Source organism: Ambystoma mexicanum, chromosome 13 (genome assembly GCF_040938575.1).
Source record: "Ambystoma mexicanum isolate Mex_15411 chromosome 13, UKY_AmexF1_1, whole genome shotgun sequence".
NCBI classification, from domain to species: Eukaryota; Metazoa; Chordata; class Amphibia; order Caudata; family Ambystomatidae; genus Ambystoma; species Ambystoma mexicanum.
Window position 1 is genome coordinate 603,129,453 of NC_090938.1, and position 22,090 is coordinate 603,151,542.

The 22,090-nt window shown below is 46.7% G+C and overlaps 1 protein-coding gene across 5 annotated transcripts in view; it reads left to right on the forward strand.

Moving 5' to 3' along the window:
* Positions 1-22,090, forward strand: part of STAT3 (signal transducer and activator of transcription 3) — a 609,635-nt gene that overhangs the window by 234,388 nt on the left and 353,157 nt on the right. For all 5 annotated transcript variants that reach the window (XM_069634450.1, XM_069634449.1, XM_069634453.1 and 2 more), the window contains exons 7-9: positions 816-907; positions 1,527-1,678; positions 2,123-2,281. In XM_069634450.1, coding sequence (XP_069490551.1) covers positions 816-907; positions 1,527-1,678; positions 2,123-2,281 — 403 coding nt within the window. The remainder of the gene's footprint in view (positions 1-815; positions 908-1,526; positions 1,679-2,122; positions 2,282-22,090) is intronic.

The following is a 22,090-nucleotide window of genomic DNA, read 5'->3' on the forward strand; positions in this document are numbered from 1 at the left end:
ATATTGCCAAAAAAACACTGGCATAATATTTTTGTGATTTCTGAACATGTGGGCTCTAGAATGCTTTAACTAGTTGAACATTTTCTTAAGTTCCTGAGATATGCTAAGGCAAGGCCATTTTCTGATGGGTTTCATGTCATTGGGCCTCATTATTAGGTGTCGGCGCCGTTAAACCATTAACGCCTTATTACGAGGTCCCTTTGCGGGACCCGACCCCCAACCTTAACGCCTGCTTTTAGCAGGCGTTAAAGTAGGGTGCCGCAAAGGGACCTTGGTGCTAAGTACGGTGCCGCAATTTGCGGCACCGTACTTAGCGCCTTCCCCATTCCCATTGAGCCCTATGGGGCAAAAATGGGAATGGGGAAGGGCCCATGGTGAATGGGGAATTACCGCCCCGCCAACAATGGAATGGGGCGGTAATTCCGCCATTCACCATGGCGGACCCCGGCATGGACCATGGTGCTAACAGCACCATGGTTTAGCGCTGGGGTCATAATGAGGCCCATTATCTTTTGGTTCTGCTGGTGCCTTTTATTGATTTATTATTGGTGTGTGTTTTGGTTCAGTTTTATCTACTTTATCTTGGCACTCTTGGCTTTTTACCCTCCTGCCGAGGATGCTGAACACCAATGTGGGCTAAACTGGCGTTTTCATTACGAGACCACAACTTTAAGCAATGTTGCAGTTTTTCTTGAGTTGCACTGTAGTGTACAATAGATCAGTTACTTTTAGTCTTTCTTGTAATCCCTACTCTAATAAGCGATACGTAGAATGTTATTTTTTCGTCTGTTATTGACTTTCACTCTTTCCTACAGATGTGGCAGATGTAAATGGAAATCAGTCAGTGACACGACAGAAAATGGCCCAACTAGAGCAAATGTTGACGGCATTGGACCAGATGCGAAGAGTAAGTATTGTATTGGGTCCCTTTACATAGCTGCACACCCACAAGAACAACCCTTTGAAACTGAACCTTTGAAGGTCACCTGGAAGAGAACACATGACTGGTTCTAGTCTTCTAAAACGTGAACCAGAGCACAGTTTAAAAATAAGAAGAGGCATCTTCAGTACATTGACCAGAATTTATTCGTTTTTTTGCATCCTCTTTTTATTTTATATATTTTCAGATCGAGAATATAGATTTTCTGGGAATTGTAGAACTAAATTGAGCTTTTGGATGCGACTGGAGGTGGAAGAAAAGAGCGCAGCACATTTTCATAGGGTAAATCATTTGAAGTACTGCGTAAATCCTTACCCTGATACTGAGCTTACTCCTGATAATTCATAGGCTAATGGATTGAATACGTTACCATATTTTGGGTGTGGAACAAAGGGAGGCATTGGACAAGCTTTAAACATCTCAAACCTTTAATCCTCAATGACTGCTGTGAAGGAACTCCATTCTCACTAAAAATCAAGATATACAGATGTAAAAGAGGCTCATCTAGCTTTACATTCAGACAGGGATTTGTTCCTGCTTTTCTCTGCAATATGATTGGCTGCATTTGTATCTTTCTCATCCTCAGAATATAGTAAGCGAGCTGGCTGCCCTCCTTTCTGCTATGGAGTATGTGCAGAAGACGCTGACGGATGAAGAGTTGGCTGACTGGAAGAGGAGACAACAGATTGCATGCATAGGAGGCCCACCTAATATCTGCTTGGACCGCCTGGAAAACTGGTACATTTTGGCTATGGCAGGGTCTTTGGGGATCGGGGGTGTAAATCAGTTTAGTATTGTTAATGAGAGATGTGTGTGGTACTGTTCTAGAAGGCAAAGACGAGACTTCTTTTTGTGTCTGGTTTTCAACTTCATCTAACTTATTCTACATTAATTGGTGAAAGACTGCGCTAGTGGCCAGTCAGCCATGCCACCATGTAAGTGGGTAGAGTGGCAGATTCTTGTTTAGCATTGCTGGCACATGAAGTGTTTTGTCTCTGTGGGTAATGCATAGATGATGGATTTCAGGATTGCATGCAGCAAATGCACTATACAAGGGCCTGATTCATACAATACAATTGTGTACCTGTTGCAAATATGCCCTTGTTATTTGTGAGTCCAATTATTCTACTGGTATATATTCTATTTGCTGATGGGCTTATGTATAACTTGGGTTGTCTTTAGGATAACGTCCTTGGCAGAGTCTCAGCTTCAAACACGCCAACAGATAAAGAAGCTGGAAGAACTGCAACAGAAAGTTTCCTACAAGGGCGACCCCATCATTCAGCACCGGCCCATGCTGGAGGAGAGAATTGTGGAACTTTTTAGGAACTTGATGAAAAGGTACGTGTTCCGGGAGGGTAATCTTTGGATCAAGTTTAGAATGCCATCGCCTGTTTGTGTAGAATGATACAAACAATTGTAGTTTTAAAGTGTTTTTCGTCTTTAATATCGGAAGAGTATATGAGTAGACTTCAGAAAAGGAGACTAAGGACATGATAGGAAAAATTACAACATACATGGTTACCCACTTGCATTAACACAACACACATATCAGAAAGGAGAGCACTGTGTGTGCCAATGCCACTCAGGTGCCCACATATTGCATTTGATCATTAAGTTGCACTTTCATCCTAAATTAAAAATGCACAAGAGCAGACCTTGATTCTTCTAAACAAATGCTCATTACATAGCACATCCTCATCAAATCTCAATGGTACATGATAGACACAACTTTATAACAGCACACAGTTTATGGCCCTGCATTTCTCTGATAGTAGTCAAGATATTACACAATGACTATCAAGCCTGTGAGGCAATGGGCAACTGTTGGACATCAAACTTGATGACAACTGGAATGCACACTTTCTGGTCTTCCATATGTTCAGGTGGACACCTGTACAACAAAATAGTGCATACCATACTAAGGCAACAAGAATCTCAACAAGTTGGCTTACATATGTTAGGAATTTTTTTTAAATTTTTTTTATTTACATAGTTTATTATTAAACTTTTTGTAATAGACATCCCTCTACTCCATGGCAACGGCCCTTTTCCCCCCCTTAGTTCTTATACATCGAGCACATCAATAAAGTTTATCACCGAGAACGTAAGGTGGACCGAGCTCCCACTCAGGATTCTATACCACCAGTCCTCCATGTTTTCATTTCTCGGTTCATATTTGCTCAAGTGTATGGATCTTATAGATCTAAGTTTGGGGCAAGCAACTACTAAGTGTCTCACAGTTTAAATTTCGTTTTGACAAAATCTGCACCAGTTGTCACGAGTCTCTGGATCCTTTCTTCTTAGTAAGATTTCCTTTGTTCTTAACGCATTCATTCGTAATCGAAGAAAGCGATCACGATGGTGTCTTGATGGGAACTGTAGGAGATATCCCGGCATCGTGTTCATTTTGTTAATTGTCGGCCCGAGTTTAGGCGCTGATACCTGGCTTTCCATAACGTCCATGTTTCGTGCCCATGCCCATTCTTTTAATTTTTTTCTTGCTATTTGTGGCCATTTTATCAGTGTTTCGTTGCTAATATTAGCTGCTAACATGATTTCATGTAGCTTCGCAGACCAATTTGCGAGTATTCCCCCAGCAACTCGCTCGTCGTCCATCGCCAGGATCGCATAGGCAGGTTCTTTGTTCGTTATTAGCGTCTTTCTCAATAGTGCTAATGATTTCCAGATCACAGTTGTATGTAGGTCATCCAGAGCTAATTCATGCCTTATTACCGAGATAGAAACACAGTTTGGTAACCTTAGAACACGTCTCCAGAACTGACCTTCCAGTTTTGCTCACATTTTGTAGTCAAGATTCCAACCAGATTCGGCTCCATAGGTGATGGATGGAATTACTTTTTGTAGATAGAATAAACGGATCGGAGTTGGAGAAAATTTGCCAAAGAGATTGTGAATTCTTACTCCTTGGGTTGCCAGAATATTCATCCGGTAATCCACATCATTGGGTCCAGATCTTCTCACATATCGAGGCAGATATCATTATGCCCAGATAACTAATTTCCGTTACTTCTTCTATCATCGTGTTTCCAATTCTTCAAGTAAAACGATTTTTCTTTGAGCCTTTCTGCGATCCGATTTTCATGATTTTTGTTTTCGATGTATTTATAGACAAATGGTTTAACTTCATATACTGATGTAATTTGTATAGCAGACGTTGTAGGCCAATCTGCGTGGTGTCTACTAGAATTAAGTCGTCCGCATATATTAGACAGTTTATTTGGGATCCGTTTAATTTAGGTGGAAAGCAACGAACATCACTCAGGGCTGCTGGAATGTCCGCGATGAACAGCTTAAATAGGCAAGCTGCAATTGGGCATCCTTGCTTGACCCCTCTTTGGGTCTTCATTTTCTCTGAGAGTTGCCCTGCTTCGTTCAGCCTTATCTGGATGGTTGTGGCAGTGTGTAATGCTATGATAGGGAACAAGATCTCATGAGGGCACTTCCAGTTTTTTAGTTTCGCCCACAGCAGTTCCCGGTCGATGCAATCAAAGGCTTGATGAAGATCTATGAATGCTATAAACAGCTTCGTTTTTCTTGCCAAAGAATTCAGTTTTAATATGTTAAGCAAAGTCAGGTTGTTTTCAGTGCCAACGCCTTTAGTAAATCCAGTTTGTCTACAATCTGTGATTCTACTTGTGTTGGCCCACTTGGTTAATTTTTTTTGCAAAAAAATCGCAAACACCTTGCCGATTGTATCCAGCAAGGCGATCGGGCAATAATTAGCTGGGTTTGCCCGGTCGCCTTTCTTGAAAATCGGCACTATGATCGCGGATGTCCAAGATGCTGGAATTTCTCTACACCTTGCGATCTTAGCAAATAGAATCTCGATGAATTTCGACCATTCCAATTTATCTTGTTTGATCATGACATTAGTAATGCCATCCGGGCCGGCTGCTCGTGAATTATTCAGTCTTTCAATTGCAAATAGTATGTCATCAGCAGATTCAGTACAGTCCCACTTTACGGACCTTAGTTCATACTGTTTAACATCAACTTCTACATCTCCTGAGAAGACCTTGTTGAAATGTTGGTTCCACTCTGCTTCTGTCACCACGCTTGCCATTCTGATGCTTTGGTTGGCCGTACAGTTATTAAGTATTTGCCAAATGTCTCTGCATTTGTGAGATTTCAGCAAATTCAGCATTACTTCTCCCCGTTCTTGATCACGTCGATACTTGAATGCTTTGGACCAATTGCGGTACGATTGTCTCCGTTTTTTAATCAGGCTAATGCTGTCGCTGCTGCCTTGTGCTTTCAAGTTGCGTATGTCAAGTTTTAGTCTCTTTTTTTCTTCATTTACTCTCGTGCTCCATTCGTGGGTGTGCACTTTCTCCGAATTTTTCTTCCACAGAGTCTGGACATTTTTCCGAGGTAAAAGCGACACGTAATCTACGTTACTGCCGATCATGCTATTCGCTGTATCTAGTTTCTCAGTGAGGCTATATATTTGGGCAGCAGACAGTCGTAGCCTATTTTTTCCATTATTTACTTCGAGATCTTGTGGTGATATCAGCTTTTTTTGTCCCGATGTTAACTTTAAGTATATTGCCAATAAATCATGGTCGCTGTTTTTAGCTGGGATTACATTCATTTCTTTAATTGTATCCCAAGCGTGTTTCGATACCCAGATGTAATCTAGTACCTTTGCGTTGCCCATGTTATGCCATGTGTTTTTCGGTGGCCTGTCGCCATCAATTTGTCCATTCACCATGTCGCAGTCATAGGACTCCATAATGTTGTCCCAGACTTTCCTTCTATCCTGGATTGTAGAGCCATGAGTTCGGGTGTTGTTCATCCGGCCACCCTTCTTGTCAAACCACGTCAAGTTCATATCGCCACATATAATGATCATGGTATTAGACTTTTCTTGCATGTGTTTTTCTAGCGAGATTGCTACCGTGTCTGCGAACTTCTTGTGATCATCACCGGGTTCCAATACACATTTAGTACTAGGAGGTGTTGCTGTGATTTCCCACCGCATCCTTTCAGCTGCAATAGCGTGCATTGCACAAACATGTTGGGATTTTCGCTTGTGAGCGCCTCCCAGTCGCAGCCAATTCTCATCATGGTTATCAAACCAGAAAACGGTCGTCCATGGGCATTTTTTCCTGCTGGATTTAACATAGTGACATAGCCTTCTTTCACTGGCGGGCTCCTTAACCACGTTTCCTGCAAACATATTATAAAGTTGTCTTCCAACTCGATTGGGAAGCTTTCATAAAGATGACAAAAGCCTCTCGTATTCCAAGAGACCAATGAAAGCGCTTTTTGTTCCTTTTCAACTGTCAGCTACTGAGTAATCTCCCCATGTTTGTTAGGTTTCGAAGAGTGCTGTGGATGGGGTTCTGTTCTCAATTGTTGTCTTAATTAGTATTTCTGTTGCTCTTGGTTCGGTACTCTGTGACCCACCCTGTTTGATGCTTTCCTCTCACCCAGGGATACATGTCTTGGTGGTTCATTCATAGATTCGCTTATCTCAAAGCCAAGCTGCAATATTTCATCTTTTGCTTCCAAGATTACCTTACGCGCTGCATAAGAAGATATGTGTAAGTAGACTTGATCGGCGTGCTCTTCAGACATGTATTCAATGATCGCAATATCATCAGTGGTCACAGTTCTCAGTGCCGGCACCGAGTGTAGAAGACACATTACATTTCTTCTGTTCAAATTCACATCAGGGTCGTCTTTAAGTATGTTCATAATTGCGATTCGTGGAATTCTCTCATTTCGAGGCTCACGGTCCCTTGAACTGTGATTCTTTGCCTCATTTAATCTCTGTCCAGCTGTTAATTTTGGGTTCAGACTTCTCAGGTTGTTGTTACCACCTTGTTTACCTTGTGCAGGCAGGCCATCACTTGGCAATTTGATATTTGACCGCGCGTTACTAGTAACGGTCCTGGGCGCCTTTGTAGTGCCATGATCGTGCTTTCTCTGTGGGACGGCGCCCATAGGGTCTGATTTTGCTTTGAAGATCCATGGATTTTCTAGCACTGACATCTCAGATTTGAGGGACTCATTTGTGTCAGAGCTGCTCACCGTGCTGTTCAACACATTTGAATGGTTTGCTTCGCATTCATCCTCGGTTGAGTATGTAGATAGATTGCAAAGGTCAATTCATGGAGTTCCCGTTAAGCTTACCAGATCATCCGATTCCAGTCTTTGTCGTTTTTTGGGATTTCCCTTTTCTTCTGCAGTTTCTGCCACATCTTTGCCAGATCTTTTCAACCCTTTAGAGACCTGCGGTACATTACTTTTAATAGATCTTGCAAAGAGGTTCGGTTTGACTGGAGTCGTTAAGTTGCGTATGAATTTCTTTGATTTACTAGCTTGTTGGCGAGGTTCGCAATTGTTCTTCTTTTCTTTCCGTTTTTTTTGAGTGATGTTTATTGGCTGCATGTTTTTTGATTTCGTGGTATTTGCTTTTCCTTTATTTGAGTTGGTGTCTGACCCACTAAAGTTTTTGGCTGTCCCATTAAAGATCCCAAAGGTGAGGCTTGGGTTGGCGCATTTCTTGGGTTCCGGTTTCTTTTGCTCAGGTGCCACCACTACTTGCTTAGGTTTGAGAGACACTGTTGATGATTGCTCTGCTCTAGCTTCAGTTGTCACGCCTTCTGATTCTGTTGACACCTCGATCCTCGGCACTATTAACTCGGATGATGTGGATCCAACTATTTCTTTTTCTTTTGTGAGCGACTTTCGTGAGTCCTCGAGTGTCGTTGTCTTTAGGCATTCACTGGAGGACGCCTCCAAGGGGCTTTAGTGACCAGTGATGATCCTAAACTACAGACCTCTGTTGGTAACAGCAATCTCATTGTTGTGGATGTTTGATTTAGACAGGCTGTAATCGCTGTTATCATTTCTTTCTTATCCTGGTTCTCTTTGGCCATGCCTTCATTTATTTGCTTTTGCATTAGAATGAGGGAAGTTTTTTCGATTTCAAGATTATGTTCCAACTGTGAGATAAGTTGGTCTTGTTTGTCTAGTTTTTCCACAATATGGGAGAGCAGCCCTCCATTGGATTGAATGGCGTCATGTAGATTTTCATATAATTTGGTGAAGGGCATGAGGGCAACCGAAGACGCGGCTAGCACGTTATTGTGTATTTGTAAGACTGCTGCTGCCGACAAATTTGATTTAAGTGCTGCTGCCACATCTTTCGGCGATTCATTTTCATAATTTAGATTTTCCAGGTCCTTTTTCTTCTTTGCACAAGGACCCTCACTTTCAGCCCTCTTGTTGTTCGCGGTATTGAAAGCTGCCTGTAACTTGGGGGTCGAGCATGTAGATGCAGTCTTCGTGTTCGAATTTTGATATTCGCTGGAAAAAGTGACCCCACTCACGGCCTCATGCCAAGGGAGTCGACTTGTAGGGGGAATTACAAATTAATTTGCCTTCTCCGACACCTCCCTTGTTTCATGATATGACATTTGCGGGTCAAGATCCACTAAAGCGCTGTGCTGCCTTGCGGGGGGTAGCTTCATGATGTGTTTGTCGATAAGCTCCAATTCGGGATTTGAAAAGCTGACTGACAACCGTTCCTTCATCCTCTCAAAGTCAGCTTTCAAGCGTTCAGCTAGTCAAGCTTCGCGCCCGGCTAAGTCCAGCACATGATTCGGGTTAGTATAGTTCGCCTGATGGAAATCCATGCTATTGTTTTCGAGTGCACTACGCGCAGAGTTGTTTAGCAGCTCTGCAGCGGCGCATCTCTCTTTCCGGATTGCCTTTGCTTTGTTAAAGCTAATCGCGATGTCGGCACTTGTTCTCGCAGCGACTTTCGGCCTTTCTGTAACAGCATGAGTCGGTAAACAACTTGACATCGCTTTCCCATGGTCGATTAATTCTCTGCTCCTTCTCACCCTAGTTTGTGGGGCTTCTCGCTTGTTCACAGGACTCTTAAGTTTGGACCTTATGAGTTCAATGGGTTCCAACACCGCCTCATGCTCTAGAAGTTCAAGGTCCGTCACATCACACGAGGGCTGGAGCGTTGGCATGTTTACTTTGGTCACGGGAAGAGAAATGTTCATATGGACGGCCGTTTCTTTACTCTCAAACTCGGTGGAACGCTGGGTTGTAGGTTTGCGCATTCCTCCTCATGCGGGCTTCTCCCAACGCCAGCCGCTGGTTCGTACGTTCCTCCGATTGGTTGTGCCTTCACTAGCTGATTATACGGTGGGCTCGGCTGAAACGAGTCGTCTGCTTCCAGTTCAGACTGTCGAGATGCGGACTCACTCTCTATTAAGGAGGCCAATGGCGATACCTGTGGTAAGGGGGTGTTGGGAACATTGCTCAGTGATTGGCGTAGGGGGAGTGACGCCAAGAGGGGACTGGGCGATTTTGCCAAGCATAAGTCGTCCGAAGGCGGCGTTTCGCCTTCTGTGTAATGCCCGCTCTGCTTTCCCCATTCATAACCATCTAACACTCCCTCTTTAGGCTGACAGTCCTCTTGAGTGGAGATACTGTCGATTGAATCCATAGAAGCGGTTGCTTCGGCAAGCCCTCGCTCGTCCAATCCGAGCGGCTGGGCACGTTCTAAACAAACTGTGTCCGACTTCTCTTTAGAGTGGAGCGTTTGCCTGGCTATAGCACGTGTCAGAGGCCCCGGCTCAGCCATCTGGTTGAGATTTACGAGTTAAAGTTCTTTCCTTTCCCCGGGCAGTAAGCCCGGCACTCCTGGCTCAGCCTGCGTTCAGCCGCGGACTACCGCAGACTGAACTCTGCCCGAACTCCACGCGCGCTCCGCGCTCCAGGGAGGTTTTTAAAGGAGGTTGAGCTTCTTTTCCTTAAAGGTGTATACCAGTACTCATGTAACACAGGGTCACGGTCGTCGCAGTAGCTGCAGCTCCTCACAACTGACTCCACCAGAGACTGCCGCAGACTGAACTCTGCCCGAACTCCGTTAGGAAATACCACAGTTAGATAGAATTGTGAACATTGGCTTGCGCCACATCCAGACAGATTTGTGAATGTTCCTGTAAAGCACCGGAGGGGGGGATATCTGTACTCCTGCTCTCTATATAGCAGAGGAGAGGCACAGAGGACCCCAGCCAAGATTCTCTATTTTATAAAACTTGGGCGAGCAATCGAGGCCTAGCTCTCAGGAGATGATACGGGCTGGTTCTTAAGTACAGTGTAGTCCCCAAGCACTCACAAAGGAATGTCCACACACTGTTAGTGAAAACACAGTTCTTTATACAAATGAAGCTTTGATTATGTACACATACACTAACACGCTTTGTGCTCAGGCAAGTCTAAAATAGTCAATATATGCAGTGTCAATGTGGTACCACAATTACTTCTTAGATTGCATTAAAATGTCATACAAATCAGTTAATAATGTCAACCAACAATAGTCATAGGAGGAAAGCAGGTTGGTTAAAACAATAGGCTGAATTCTGGGCCCCTACCTCTAGGCACAGTTTTGTATGAGGATCCCCCCCACCTGGGCAACCTGTAAATAAAGATATAATGCAAGCCCAGTCCATACATTGTTTCTCTATGATTCTTATTGCCTTCTAAGAATTTCTACCACCCCAATGTACCCAGAATAGTAGGTTTCTTCAATGAGGCGTTGATGGATCCTTCTTGAGTGGCCCCCTTTAAGGCAGGAGCCACGGATCGTCGATAGTCGAAGAAGGTGAACTTAGCATTGAGAGTCCTCAATTAAAGGTTTGATGCTGTTGAGGCAGCAGCGTCTGTGTGGGCGGTGCTTGTCGACGATCAGTCGTGGACGTCCTGCGAGGACAAGGCGTGCGGTGCACCTCAACAACGAGAGTTTGTTACCGCAAAGAGTCAATAAAGATGTTTGGGCCAGCAAGGGCGTCAGGTCGTCAGAGTCTTTGTGGTCTTGGGGTGGCGGGAAACCCACCGGCGAATTCTCCTTAGCTCGTCGGCCACGACTTTATCCGGCGGGACAAAGCGGTCGACCGTGCGGACAAGGAAGTGCTTGGAGTCAAGTGTTTTTAGGCAAAGGTGCAGCACGGCATCAAGCCGTCCCTGCTTCTGGGCAGCACAGCTTCGACGGGCCTCCAGCAGTTCTAGCAAACCTGCGAACCCTGATCGACGATGGTGGACGGCTGTCCGGTGCTTCACTTAGTTTTCCTCGGCGGTCCCCGTCTCCGGTCGACAGTCTTTCGTAGGCTTCGGCGAAGGTTAGCGGTCTGCACGATATTCCCGCTTAGCTCGGGCAGAGGTCTCCTTAGCAGGTCCTCTCTCCGATCAGTCCTGGACAAACTTGCCCGCTTTCGGATCGGGTCGAAGCAAATGCAGCAGCAGTTCTTCTTCTTCTTCTTCTTCTTCTTCCAGCTGGGCTTCAAGGATAAGCAGTTTCAAATTTCCACTTCAGCTTCTGAACAGTGTCTAGCAGTGAGAGGTCCCAGATATACCGTTCTGTCTCATTCACACTGCTGGCCCAAGCTCATCAACCAATCATTCAGAAGGTTGTGCAGGCAGCCAATCAGGCTCACAGTGCATTCAGGCAATTCTCCGCCCACTCAGACACTCACAACCAGGAATGTGTATTGGGACAAGTACCCAGCCATTCAGCACTCCACACTGCATTCTTACCAGGTTCGGGAAGGGCTATCTCAGTCTTTGTGTCACATACTAGAAACCAGACATCCACAACAAGAAGTTCATATTGGTCACAAACTCCATTCTCCCAGGTCCCACCCCAAGGGTGTACCCACAACATACAGTCGGCTCCAGCTAGTCTGGCCTGGACTTCCCCACAATACCATATATGGAAATACCACCCAACAGCCAGTCAGGGGAAGGGACAGAGTCTGGGCGTCCCAGGACTTTGGAAAAACAAGGTAACCGGCAATAGAAAGCAAGAGGCCACAGGGGGCACCTTGTCTCCTCTGTAATCAACTGATTCCAATGGCAAGGCCTGGGTATCCCAAAATGGAGGATACTCGGAGCACCTGTCAAATTCAACATGGAGCTGCCACCAGCCCACACCTGGCTTTGTGGGCCACACACAGGTGCCCAAGAACATACACTAGGGGTACAGGGTTGTACCCCCCACCCATGGGTGCCATAAGGGGATTCCCAAGGGTCTGTTCACCACGACCAAAAACAGGAAGAGCTGCACTGCCAGGAGTCCCACATGGACTCCTGGGCAGAAAACAATACAGAACACACATGAAAAAGGACTACAGGACAAGGTCAGGAAGGCTCTGTCCCTCCAATGCATTTACAGCATCACAGTTAGCAAATACCACATCTAGTTAGAATTGTCAAGATTAGCATGTGCCACATCCACTCTAATCCAGGTAGAGCCCCCACCTTTGTCTACTGTAGAGTGAAACGTAGTGTATTGTGAGGCCTGGACCCCTCTCCCACTTTGCTGGACTCTCTGGCTCTAGGTGTGGCCTCCATCTCTGTCTATTATAGGTTCAAACCCGCCTATTGTGGAACCTGGGCATTTCTCCCACTGTGCAGGATTCTCGGGTCTGGGAGTGGCCTCCTTCTTTGTCCACTGTATGATGAAATGTAATGCATTTTTTTTTATTTGTTGGGGACAAAGAGAATGTAATGCATTATGAAACCTAGGCCTCCCCACCACGTCACAGGACTCTCAAATCTAGGTGGGGCCTACATCTTTGTCTACTATATGGTGAAATATAGTGTATTGAGAGACCTGGCTCCACCATGCAGGATTCTCAAATGTAGGCATCTAGTCAAACCGCCAAGGTCAGCCGCGAGACATGTAACCCACGAACCAAAAAGCTCAAAATCTATGCGTACTTAACCCATACAAAACCACACAACCACCTCTCGCACAGCAATCCTCATGCACTTTACCGCACCGACAAACGAACACATAAGCCACACCAACAGCACACGAGGTCTGACATCGATCCGATACTCGCACCAAAGCTCACTGCGCGGTGTTAAGCGAACTGAAGCTGCCAACAGGACATCACTTCTTTCACTATCCTATCCCTCTTCACCTTACTAACCCAACCCGCCTTCTCGTTTACAGATCCGCCTGGGGACCAACTCCATTGGTGACAGTGCGCGGTACAACTACCTTTAACATTTAACATATGTACTACATATGTGGCGTGACCCAGCAATATGCTAGTGCTCTGCCTTCAACATGCCAAATCTCACACATTGAGAACTTCATTTGAAATCGGCATCCGTCACACAGACCTCTGGAGACCCCTACAAAATGCATGACCAGCAAACTCTTTCTGCTTCTTGCACTCTGATGCAAACTCCAGTCTGCATGAAAAACACAAATGGTTTTCAAATGCACACCCTGTATGCAAGGAGTCTGTACCATTGACAGAAGAATCCGACCCAGATGCAAGTAGCCCAACATAAATGTGCAGGGCTGGTAGGGTTGAGTAGGAAGAAGGCAATGACTTATATGCAATGTACAATATATTGGTTCAAAAGCAGGAAGAACCGATTCAGCTTTGATAAGCATCAGAGAAATGAAATGTTGAACTGTGACATGGGCAGAAGCTTTCCACTTCAAGCCTTCCATCAAAAGATTAAGTGTGGTGGCTACCCTTTCTAATTGATTCATTCCTCCCACAGATTCATCTTTTTTGATATTCCATCTTCAGCACCAGCTATGTTCAGAAACAATTGCATTCCACAGGATATAGAGTGGCACCCCATTTGCTCTTGCTGCCACTGGTGTGTGTGTTGATTGTTTTTTTTACACCGTTGTGGTCGGTCGCTCTATGCGAGTTCCTAGCTTTAAGAGCGGTTTGATATTGTACATTTAATATATCGCCCTCTGTTTCTTGATCCTCGACTCATCAAGCGGTACACAGCGACAATACTTCCAGAAGTTGAAGACCTTCTCAACGTCTGTCTTCTACAACTCCTTGCTGGCTTCGGCCTACTCCAGGATGCAGCCTTACAGTAGGCAGAGTGGGGGGATATCGACATCTTACATTTTATTTAGAGAGAATGGGCCTCATTACGAGATTCGTGTTAAAAACCAAACCTTATCGGCATGGAGGCAATACCGCGTCCGGGTAGCACTGACGTAGCTAACAGTGGCCGATTACGAGAATGCGTGCACGCGCGTAGCGGCATGCCGGTATCGTCAGTACCGGCATGCCGTAAATGACCCCAAAACCCCCGTTAGCGGCATCATGGAAAGCGCTGACACCTTCTCTGCCTTCGTCCACCCCTAAATAATGGGCACCAGCAATACCGGAACCGGAAGTTACGTCATTGCGCCAGAACGGGAAATGGCACGGCGGCTATCTTAAACACAATCCATTGCAGTCCTCGAGATACAGGACCTGGAGCCTCACACCACCAGCCTCATCTGCACCTAGACCTCCAGCACAATGCCAAAGGCCATTAAAGGAGCATCCCGCCAGCGAAAGGAGTGATTCTCTGAGGACGAATTAAACATGCTGGCCGACCCTCTGGCAGAGAATGGAGATGTGGTCTTTGCATCAGACCTCAGGAGAGCTGCACAGCTGAAAAAGAAAGAAGTATGGGTGCTAGTGGCCCAGAAGGTCAGTGCGGTTGGCACCACCCCCGCACCGTAAAGGATGTAAAAAGAAGTTGGGATGACCTGCGCCTCCGTGTGCGCAATATCTTATCAGCTAATCGGAGCCAGGGTCTGGCTACTGGCGGCGGGTCGAACTCCCCCATAAAACTCACCCGATGGGAAGAAACCTGTGCCGGCATCATTGGAATGGAGGCCATAGTGGAAGTGGGAGATATGGAACGTGGAGCCCTCATCGGCAGATAGAGGTGAGTGTCCACACAAACCACTGGAATGCAAAGTATGATGATGGGCCACCAATGTGACAGTGACATGAGCCAATGCATGGGCCATCACACACACATGGACACATCCCTGCCTAGATGCTGTCCCCAGCACCGTCACATTCACATGCATGCAGCATGCCAATGCCATAACTGAGACACACCCCACAAACAGAGAAACGGCATGTGTCCCACTGCACGCAGTCCACAACACAAAGGCATGTCACACAGCATACACCACCTTACACATGTGTGAACCAGACGTATGCCTGAATAACCTCTCCATGTAGCAAGAAACCTGTATGCCACAACTGTAAGACAGCAAATCATCAAATGTGTACAACGGCACTAATACCATTGTATGCATGATGCATGTACAACCATCACTGATGCCGTCCCTCTTTCGGTCCCCCACAGGCTCAGATACCGACAGCGATGCACAGGACTCTGCTGCACAGGCCACGGCACCATCAAAGAGGGCCAGGGGCAGGGAAGACAGCAACAGGCCTTCCACGTCTAAGGACACAGGCAAGCCACACCAGCCACCGAAGGCAAAGGCGACACAGGATGGCAAGGCACAGGGGTGGCAAAGGACAGCCGCAATACCAACAGTGCCGACACCGGTGGAATCCACTGCAGTTGAGCCAATTGCAGATTGCACCCTGTCTGCTGCAAACAGCTCTGTAGGGGAGGCAGCTGCCACAGCGCCCCAGAGTGGCGATGAAGAACAGTCCCAAGGCGAGGTATGCGTCCCTGAGGACGACAACCTCTCCAGGGAAGTTGTAGACACACCCAGCACACCCCAATGAGCACCCCCAATGGCACCATGCTCGACCAGTCTGGAGGAGAGGCAGTACCAGAGGCCTGGAGCCCAACAGAGGACCCACCTGAATTTTGCCCCTTGACAGATGTCCCATCCACCTCCACAGGGGTCCGGGACGGGGAGTTGAGAATGGCACAAATGGAGGGGCGGCGGCAGCAGCAGCTGACAGGGCTTGTAAAACAGTATGTCTCAGATGGTGACCTGACAAAGAAGGAGGCCCCTGAGAACACTGCGGCCATGAAAGGGGCCATTGAGTCTAGCACCGTACGCATCTGTGAGTAGCTGTCGGCAGTGAGGCAGGTCCTTGCCAGGATTGCTGATGCCTTGGAGGCTCAGCGTCCTGCCCTGACAGTAGAGCATGCGGCCACAGGGTCCTCGTCCAGCTCCACCGAGACAAGCCCCCTGCGCAGGTCTGTGCGCACCATGCGACGCCCCGACATGCCGCCCCCGGAGTCTGACAGAGGACAGAAGTAGCAGGGTCAGCCTGCATGTGCACACTTATGCAGACTCATGTAGCATACCATTGCACACCATGTGTGGGGGAGTTGTGGGGGGAGTGAGAGGGGGTGTGTGGGGAGTTGTGGGGAATTGTGGGGGGAGGGGAAAGGGGGTGTGTGTGTGAGTCAGAGCACTTTGTTCATATTTCCTGTTTAATACACCTGTTGTGTACCACAAAATCACTGGACATTGCTTATTGTATATGTGTGCTTTATTGGTTTACAGTGCAGTGTCCATGTACCCCCACACCCAGTGCTCTGAGTCCCACATCCATGGCACCCTCTGCCTCCATGTGTCTTAGAAATATTGGCCTATCACAGACTGGCGCACAGCACGTCCCTCCTGTGCATCACTACATGGATGATGTGCAACCCATGCTTCTTGTTCATCCTCACCTGGTGGTTGCTGTTCAATGTCAGGGGGCAGAGGCACGTTCCGTCGGATGCACATGTTGTGCAGCATGGCACATGCCATGATGATCTTGGCCCCCTTCTCATGCCTGTACGGGGGAGCCCCACCTGACCTACTGAGTCAGCAAAACCGTTCCTTCAACAGGCCAAAGGTCTGCTCGATCTCCACACGGGTACAGGTATGGGCACAATTGTAGTCCTCTTCGTGCCTGTTCTGTGGGTTCCGGACAGGGGTGAGGATCCACGGCTTCAAGGGATAGCCAGCATCACCTGCATGTGTGCAACATAAGGTATGTGTAAGTCAATTCCTAAAATGACACCTGTACTTATCACTCGCATGCCTGCAGAGATTTGTTGTTCACATGCACATGTCCCTGGATGTATGCACACATTTTAACTTGCCACAATGTGTGCTGTCCCATGGTCTACAGTTGTGGGTTGTGTCGTCCAGATGATGCAGGGTGTCCACTTCCTTGCTGGTGTTCATGCACTGTGGATGCCTACGGCTGTATTTGCTATCATTAATGTGATGTGTAGGGATTGGTATGATTTTTTTTTTTTTTTTTTTTTCACTAGCAGCATTGGCACAAGTCTCATCATGATTTCTCATTCAGCACTTATTATTCGCATGGTGGCATGCAGCGCTACTGTGGTGCTGGGCCAGTGGCAAGCTGTGTATTCCCTTGGTGGGATTGATTTGTGTGCTCTCATGGATGCATGTCCTGTGTTGTTTTGCTGCGGTCATTTACATTGTGCATACTCGTAGCATGTTGCTGCATTGTGTTACAGATGGTAAGGTCTGATGATGTGCAGTGGACGTGTTGTGAGATGTAGGCTGGTTGCAACTCAGGCATATTGTCATTGGTGTGCAGCTTCCATCATTTCTATGAGGTTTGGGTGTCGTGTTCAGTTTGGGATGCTATGGGGCACAGTGTTTTGCAGTATGGACATTGTGCAGTCACCACCCCAATCACACCCGGGTGGTGTGTGCATCTCCCCCCCTCCACCAATTACACTGCCATGTGCCTGTCATGCAACCTACCAAGCAGCCAGGCACATCGTCCTGCATGTCGCTCCATGTAGCGTGGTAGCGTGGAGTTCCATAGGACCATTGAGTCATGAGTTGATCCGGCATATCGGGCACAACAGCGTGTGATGAACTTGCTGGAGTCACATACCATCTGCACATTGATGGAGTGGTATAGCTTACGATTGCGGTACGCCACCTCCATGGCATGTGGGACCACTAATTCCACATGGGTGCAGTCGAGGGCACTGATAGTTTGGCATGCCTGCCAGTGCATGGAAGCCGACTTTAGTGTCAAAGATCTCCTGGGCAGTCCGTGGTAGGGATATGTAGTCGCTTGAGTGCTTCAGGAGGGCATCCAGCACTTGGTTCAGCATGCGTGAAAAAAAGGTTGTGATATGCCATGCATCTGCCCCACTGTGTGCTGGTAGGTGCCTGTGGCCAGTAAGTGGAGCACAGACACTACCTTCAGTAGAGGGGGGATGGCGGTGCGTATTTCAATCAGGCTGACAATGTCGTCGTGTATCATGTCCACAGTGCTGGTGTCCCAGTCCAGGCGGTACAGGGTGTGGATCTGCTGTGGGGTTAGGTTGAATGGACTGGCTCTGATGCGACGGATTGGAGGCTGCCTGCATGGTACCAGTGGCTGCACTGATGGGACTTGCTGGGCCTGTCTCACCCTCGTTCTCCTCCTGCGTCGCCTCTGTGGTGCATGTTGTTGTTGTTGCCGGTGTAACAGTGCAAGCATGTCCTCCAGCCCCAACATAGCAACACATTTTGGTGTGGAAAGGGGTGTGGTTTGTGGATGTGCTCATTTTGTGCTGGGCCAGACTCCATTGCCTCCACCTGTGCTGATTGTGTGCACCTTTGGCAGTTGGGAACACTGCACATTGCTGTTAGCGGGTGATTTGCGATGCCGGTATCCCTTATTACCGCCTTCGTGATGCCGGTAGTTGCATGTCTGCATGACTTGTGATGTCCTCCTGTTAGCGGCATCCCGGTATTGCCGGTCCGAAGGGCCATGTGCCTGCACGCATGCCGGCACGGGGGTGCACGGTCTCAGCGGTGGCGCTGAGACCGGGTTGTCGACTCCTAATAGGCCGGATCGGTATGCAGTGCTGGTATTCCCTTACCAACATCGTTTTTCCATTACCATGAATCTCGTAATGAGGCCCAATGTCTCTACTCGCACTCTCGTTTACTTATTGCCTAGCTGCCCTTTTTTCAATTATAGCAAGCGCACCTTTTAAGTTTTGTCCTTCCTGTAATAGGAAATTCCTGTTATAGGACACACAACGTGCGTAATCACTGTCTGCCCCAAGACATTCCGAAAAGCACTGTTGTACGTGTAAGGTCTTGCGTCCAAAGACTTCAAAGGAAAGAGTCAGTAAGCAGTGGGCGGCCTACGCCATGCAGGCTGAAGCATTGTCTGATTCCCCCTCCGGTGCTGATGAATTGGTGGAAGAACACGGCATTTATGGCGCCTTTTGTGACGCTGAAGACATGGTGCAGGAGTTATCAGACTTGCATGTGCCTGTCCCCAGCTCTGTAGGGCGGACCTTGTGCTCTGCTGTGTATACAACACCTGGTGACTTAGGCACTCACAAACACTGGGGTGCATGCAAACGTCATAAACCCATAACCTGCAGCCACACCTTGACGAAGACGTAGAACGTTGGCCACGTGGTAACAAAAAGCACTCCCAGTGATACTGGCTCGACGTGTCCGATGTCCGCTGCGCCTACAACCTCGCTTTTCGACGCATGACTCTAAAAGTAAAAGGACGCTGAGAATACTGGTTACCGTGCCTAAAACCTCAACGATTACAGTTTCGCATACGCACAAGGTTCAAAATTGAAGGGAACTGGGAGCTATTTAGCGCCTGCATCTAGCCTAGAAGAGCCTGGTTGGCTTTATACTATCAGCTACCATGAGCTACTTTTGGCTCCCCAGCCAAACCGATGCCGAACAAACACGCGTGTGAATTAACTATAAATAAAAGTCAGGACACATCTATATGACATTTAAAGCACAAGAGTTTTTAAACAATAGTCAAAATGATAAGTTTGCATCTCGATGTGGAAAATTGATTTAGAAAATGCTTTGTTCTAGCTCTTTGTTCCCCAGTGATAGCTCCTGGTCACTGATTAATGCTAGATACCCAGGAGCTGCTTTTAGCTCCTGCTTATCCAATCTTAATTTGGATACTTGTACGCCCGAACAAAGCAGGCGCCAAAACCATCGTAGAGTAGTTCAGGCATGTCAAGACAACTGTTGAAAGCGACAGTGTCTCCCACGCCACAGAATACACCAGGACCACATAAACTTTATTTGAAGCATTACGTAAATATGCGTATATACTGTAAATCCAGAGGCAATAGTGTTCCCTTTGCGTGAAATTGCAAGAACAGGTACTTGGACTAACAGCGTTTCGAGGAAGCAATGGACAAAGTATCTTCCTTTTTGGATTCTCTTAAACGTTACCTCATTAAACAAAAGTATGTTTCCATGGGGGAGGATGAACCCCCAGCAAAAACTTCAAGAACAGAGAGAGTATCTGAAACCCCTTCACATAGTGGTATTAATGTTACTGATGATCACGGTACAATGTACGAAGACCCAAATTATTACCCAGATGACGACCCAGATGATTATTATCTTCAATCACCCGATGTCCAAGATGCAACGGTGGCAAACTATCCCACAGATGATCAAATACTTTTCAACGATCTCCTCAAAAAAAGCAACAGACCATATTGAAATTTAAATGTGCGTGTCTGTGGAACACAAACTTCGTAGATGATATACTTAACGAGAAAATGCCTCTGGGGCAATTTATTCCATTGTTGCAGTCCATAAACAAACAGATTCTGCCACCTTTAACAACTCCTTCTCTTACTAGAGCAGTTAATCCACTAATTGAAAAAGCATTTAAACCAGCAGCTACAGACCCATTGTACATCAGTAGACACTTGAAACCAGATTCCCTGGTTGTTACTACAACACGGAAGAGGGTTGGTATCCCTTTGTCGACAGTTGAAGCTCCCCCAGACCAGGAGAGTAAAAAGCTGTATGCATTAGGGAAAAAGGTAGCTACTTAAGCTCCATACCAAACTTGGAGAGATAACAATACCACGCTGCTTGCAAGCTATAATAGAGTCCAATGGGATATTGTTCAAGAACAATTTGATTCTGTTCCTAAACCTTGCGGTGTCAAATACAACAGTGTCGGAGGGAAAGCGGCTGGCCAGCAATATAATTGCAAATTAATTAGATACCGCTGATATGGCAGGCAGAATACTTGCAGAAGCCACATTATTAAAACGCCATTGTTGGCTGCGAAATTCAGGCTTCAAGCCGGAGACCCAAGCCACTTTAATTAACATGCCCATAAAAAGCGCTGTTTTATTCGACAAAGCCATTGACGATGCCTAGAGAATGCCAAAAAAGAGCTGAAAAACTCTTAAAACAATTGGCCAAATCTCTAATAAACCTTACGTGCAATGGGGTTCTTTTAATACCCGACGCTCCTTTAAAAGCCAAGGTTATCCAAGAATTGCAAACAAATTTCAGCCAACCTACTACTTCCTGCCATTAGTACTCTTCTCATACACAAACAGCTCCCTTTCACTGCTCCTTTCAAAGAGCTGTTAGACGAGGAAAGGGTCGAGGTAGAAGTGCAGCTGCTGGAGGCTCCACAACCTTGTCCAAGCAGTGACACTTCCGTTTCCCCCCATATTTCCCCAGTAGGGGGGTCGCATTTCTCAATTCACCCACGCATGGGAGGGGGATCACAACAGACCAGTGGGTGCCGTCAACCGTGTCCAAGCATTATTGGATTGAATTTTTGTAAAGACTGCGCCACCATTCTACAAATTTCAGAAGGGTGCTACAGGAGCACCAGTCTATACTCAAAGCAGAAATGGTCCCTTCTAGAAAAAGAAGAGATCTAGAGCTGATTCCTCTACACGAGGTAAGCAAGGGTATTTATTCCGTATATTTCCTTGTACCAAAGAAGGACTTAACTATGCACCCTGTGTCAGACTTGCAAACACATATGTCAAACTGCAAACATTCCATATGACAACCCTGCAAGAAGTAACCCCTCTCCTACAAAAGGGGTACTACGTGGCAACACTGGATATGATGGATGCATGCTTTCATATTTCAATGTTGCCAGCACACCGAAAGTACTTGCGTTTCAAAGTAGGGTCCACTCACTACCAGTTCAAACTGCTACCCTTCGGTATAGCCTCAGCACGTGGGTGTTCACCAAAATACTGGCAGTGGTGGCAATCCGTCCCAGTATACCCTTATCTAGATAGCTGTCTCATAACAGGAGACACACCACAAATGTGTCGGCAGGACACAATCAACCTTCTGTTTCAATTGGGGTTTTCATTCATTGAGAGAGTCCAGTATTGTTCACAGCCCAGTAAAACAATTCCTGGGTGCAATAATTCAGACACAAGATCTCTAGACTTTCCCCTCCAAAGAGAGGGTCCAAAACATGTTCATTCCAAGTTCCTCATTATGTAGCCAGTTGTCCGATAACTGTTCGAAAGTCAATGCATCATCTCAAAATGATGGCTTCTTGCATCTTTCTGCTACCACAC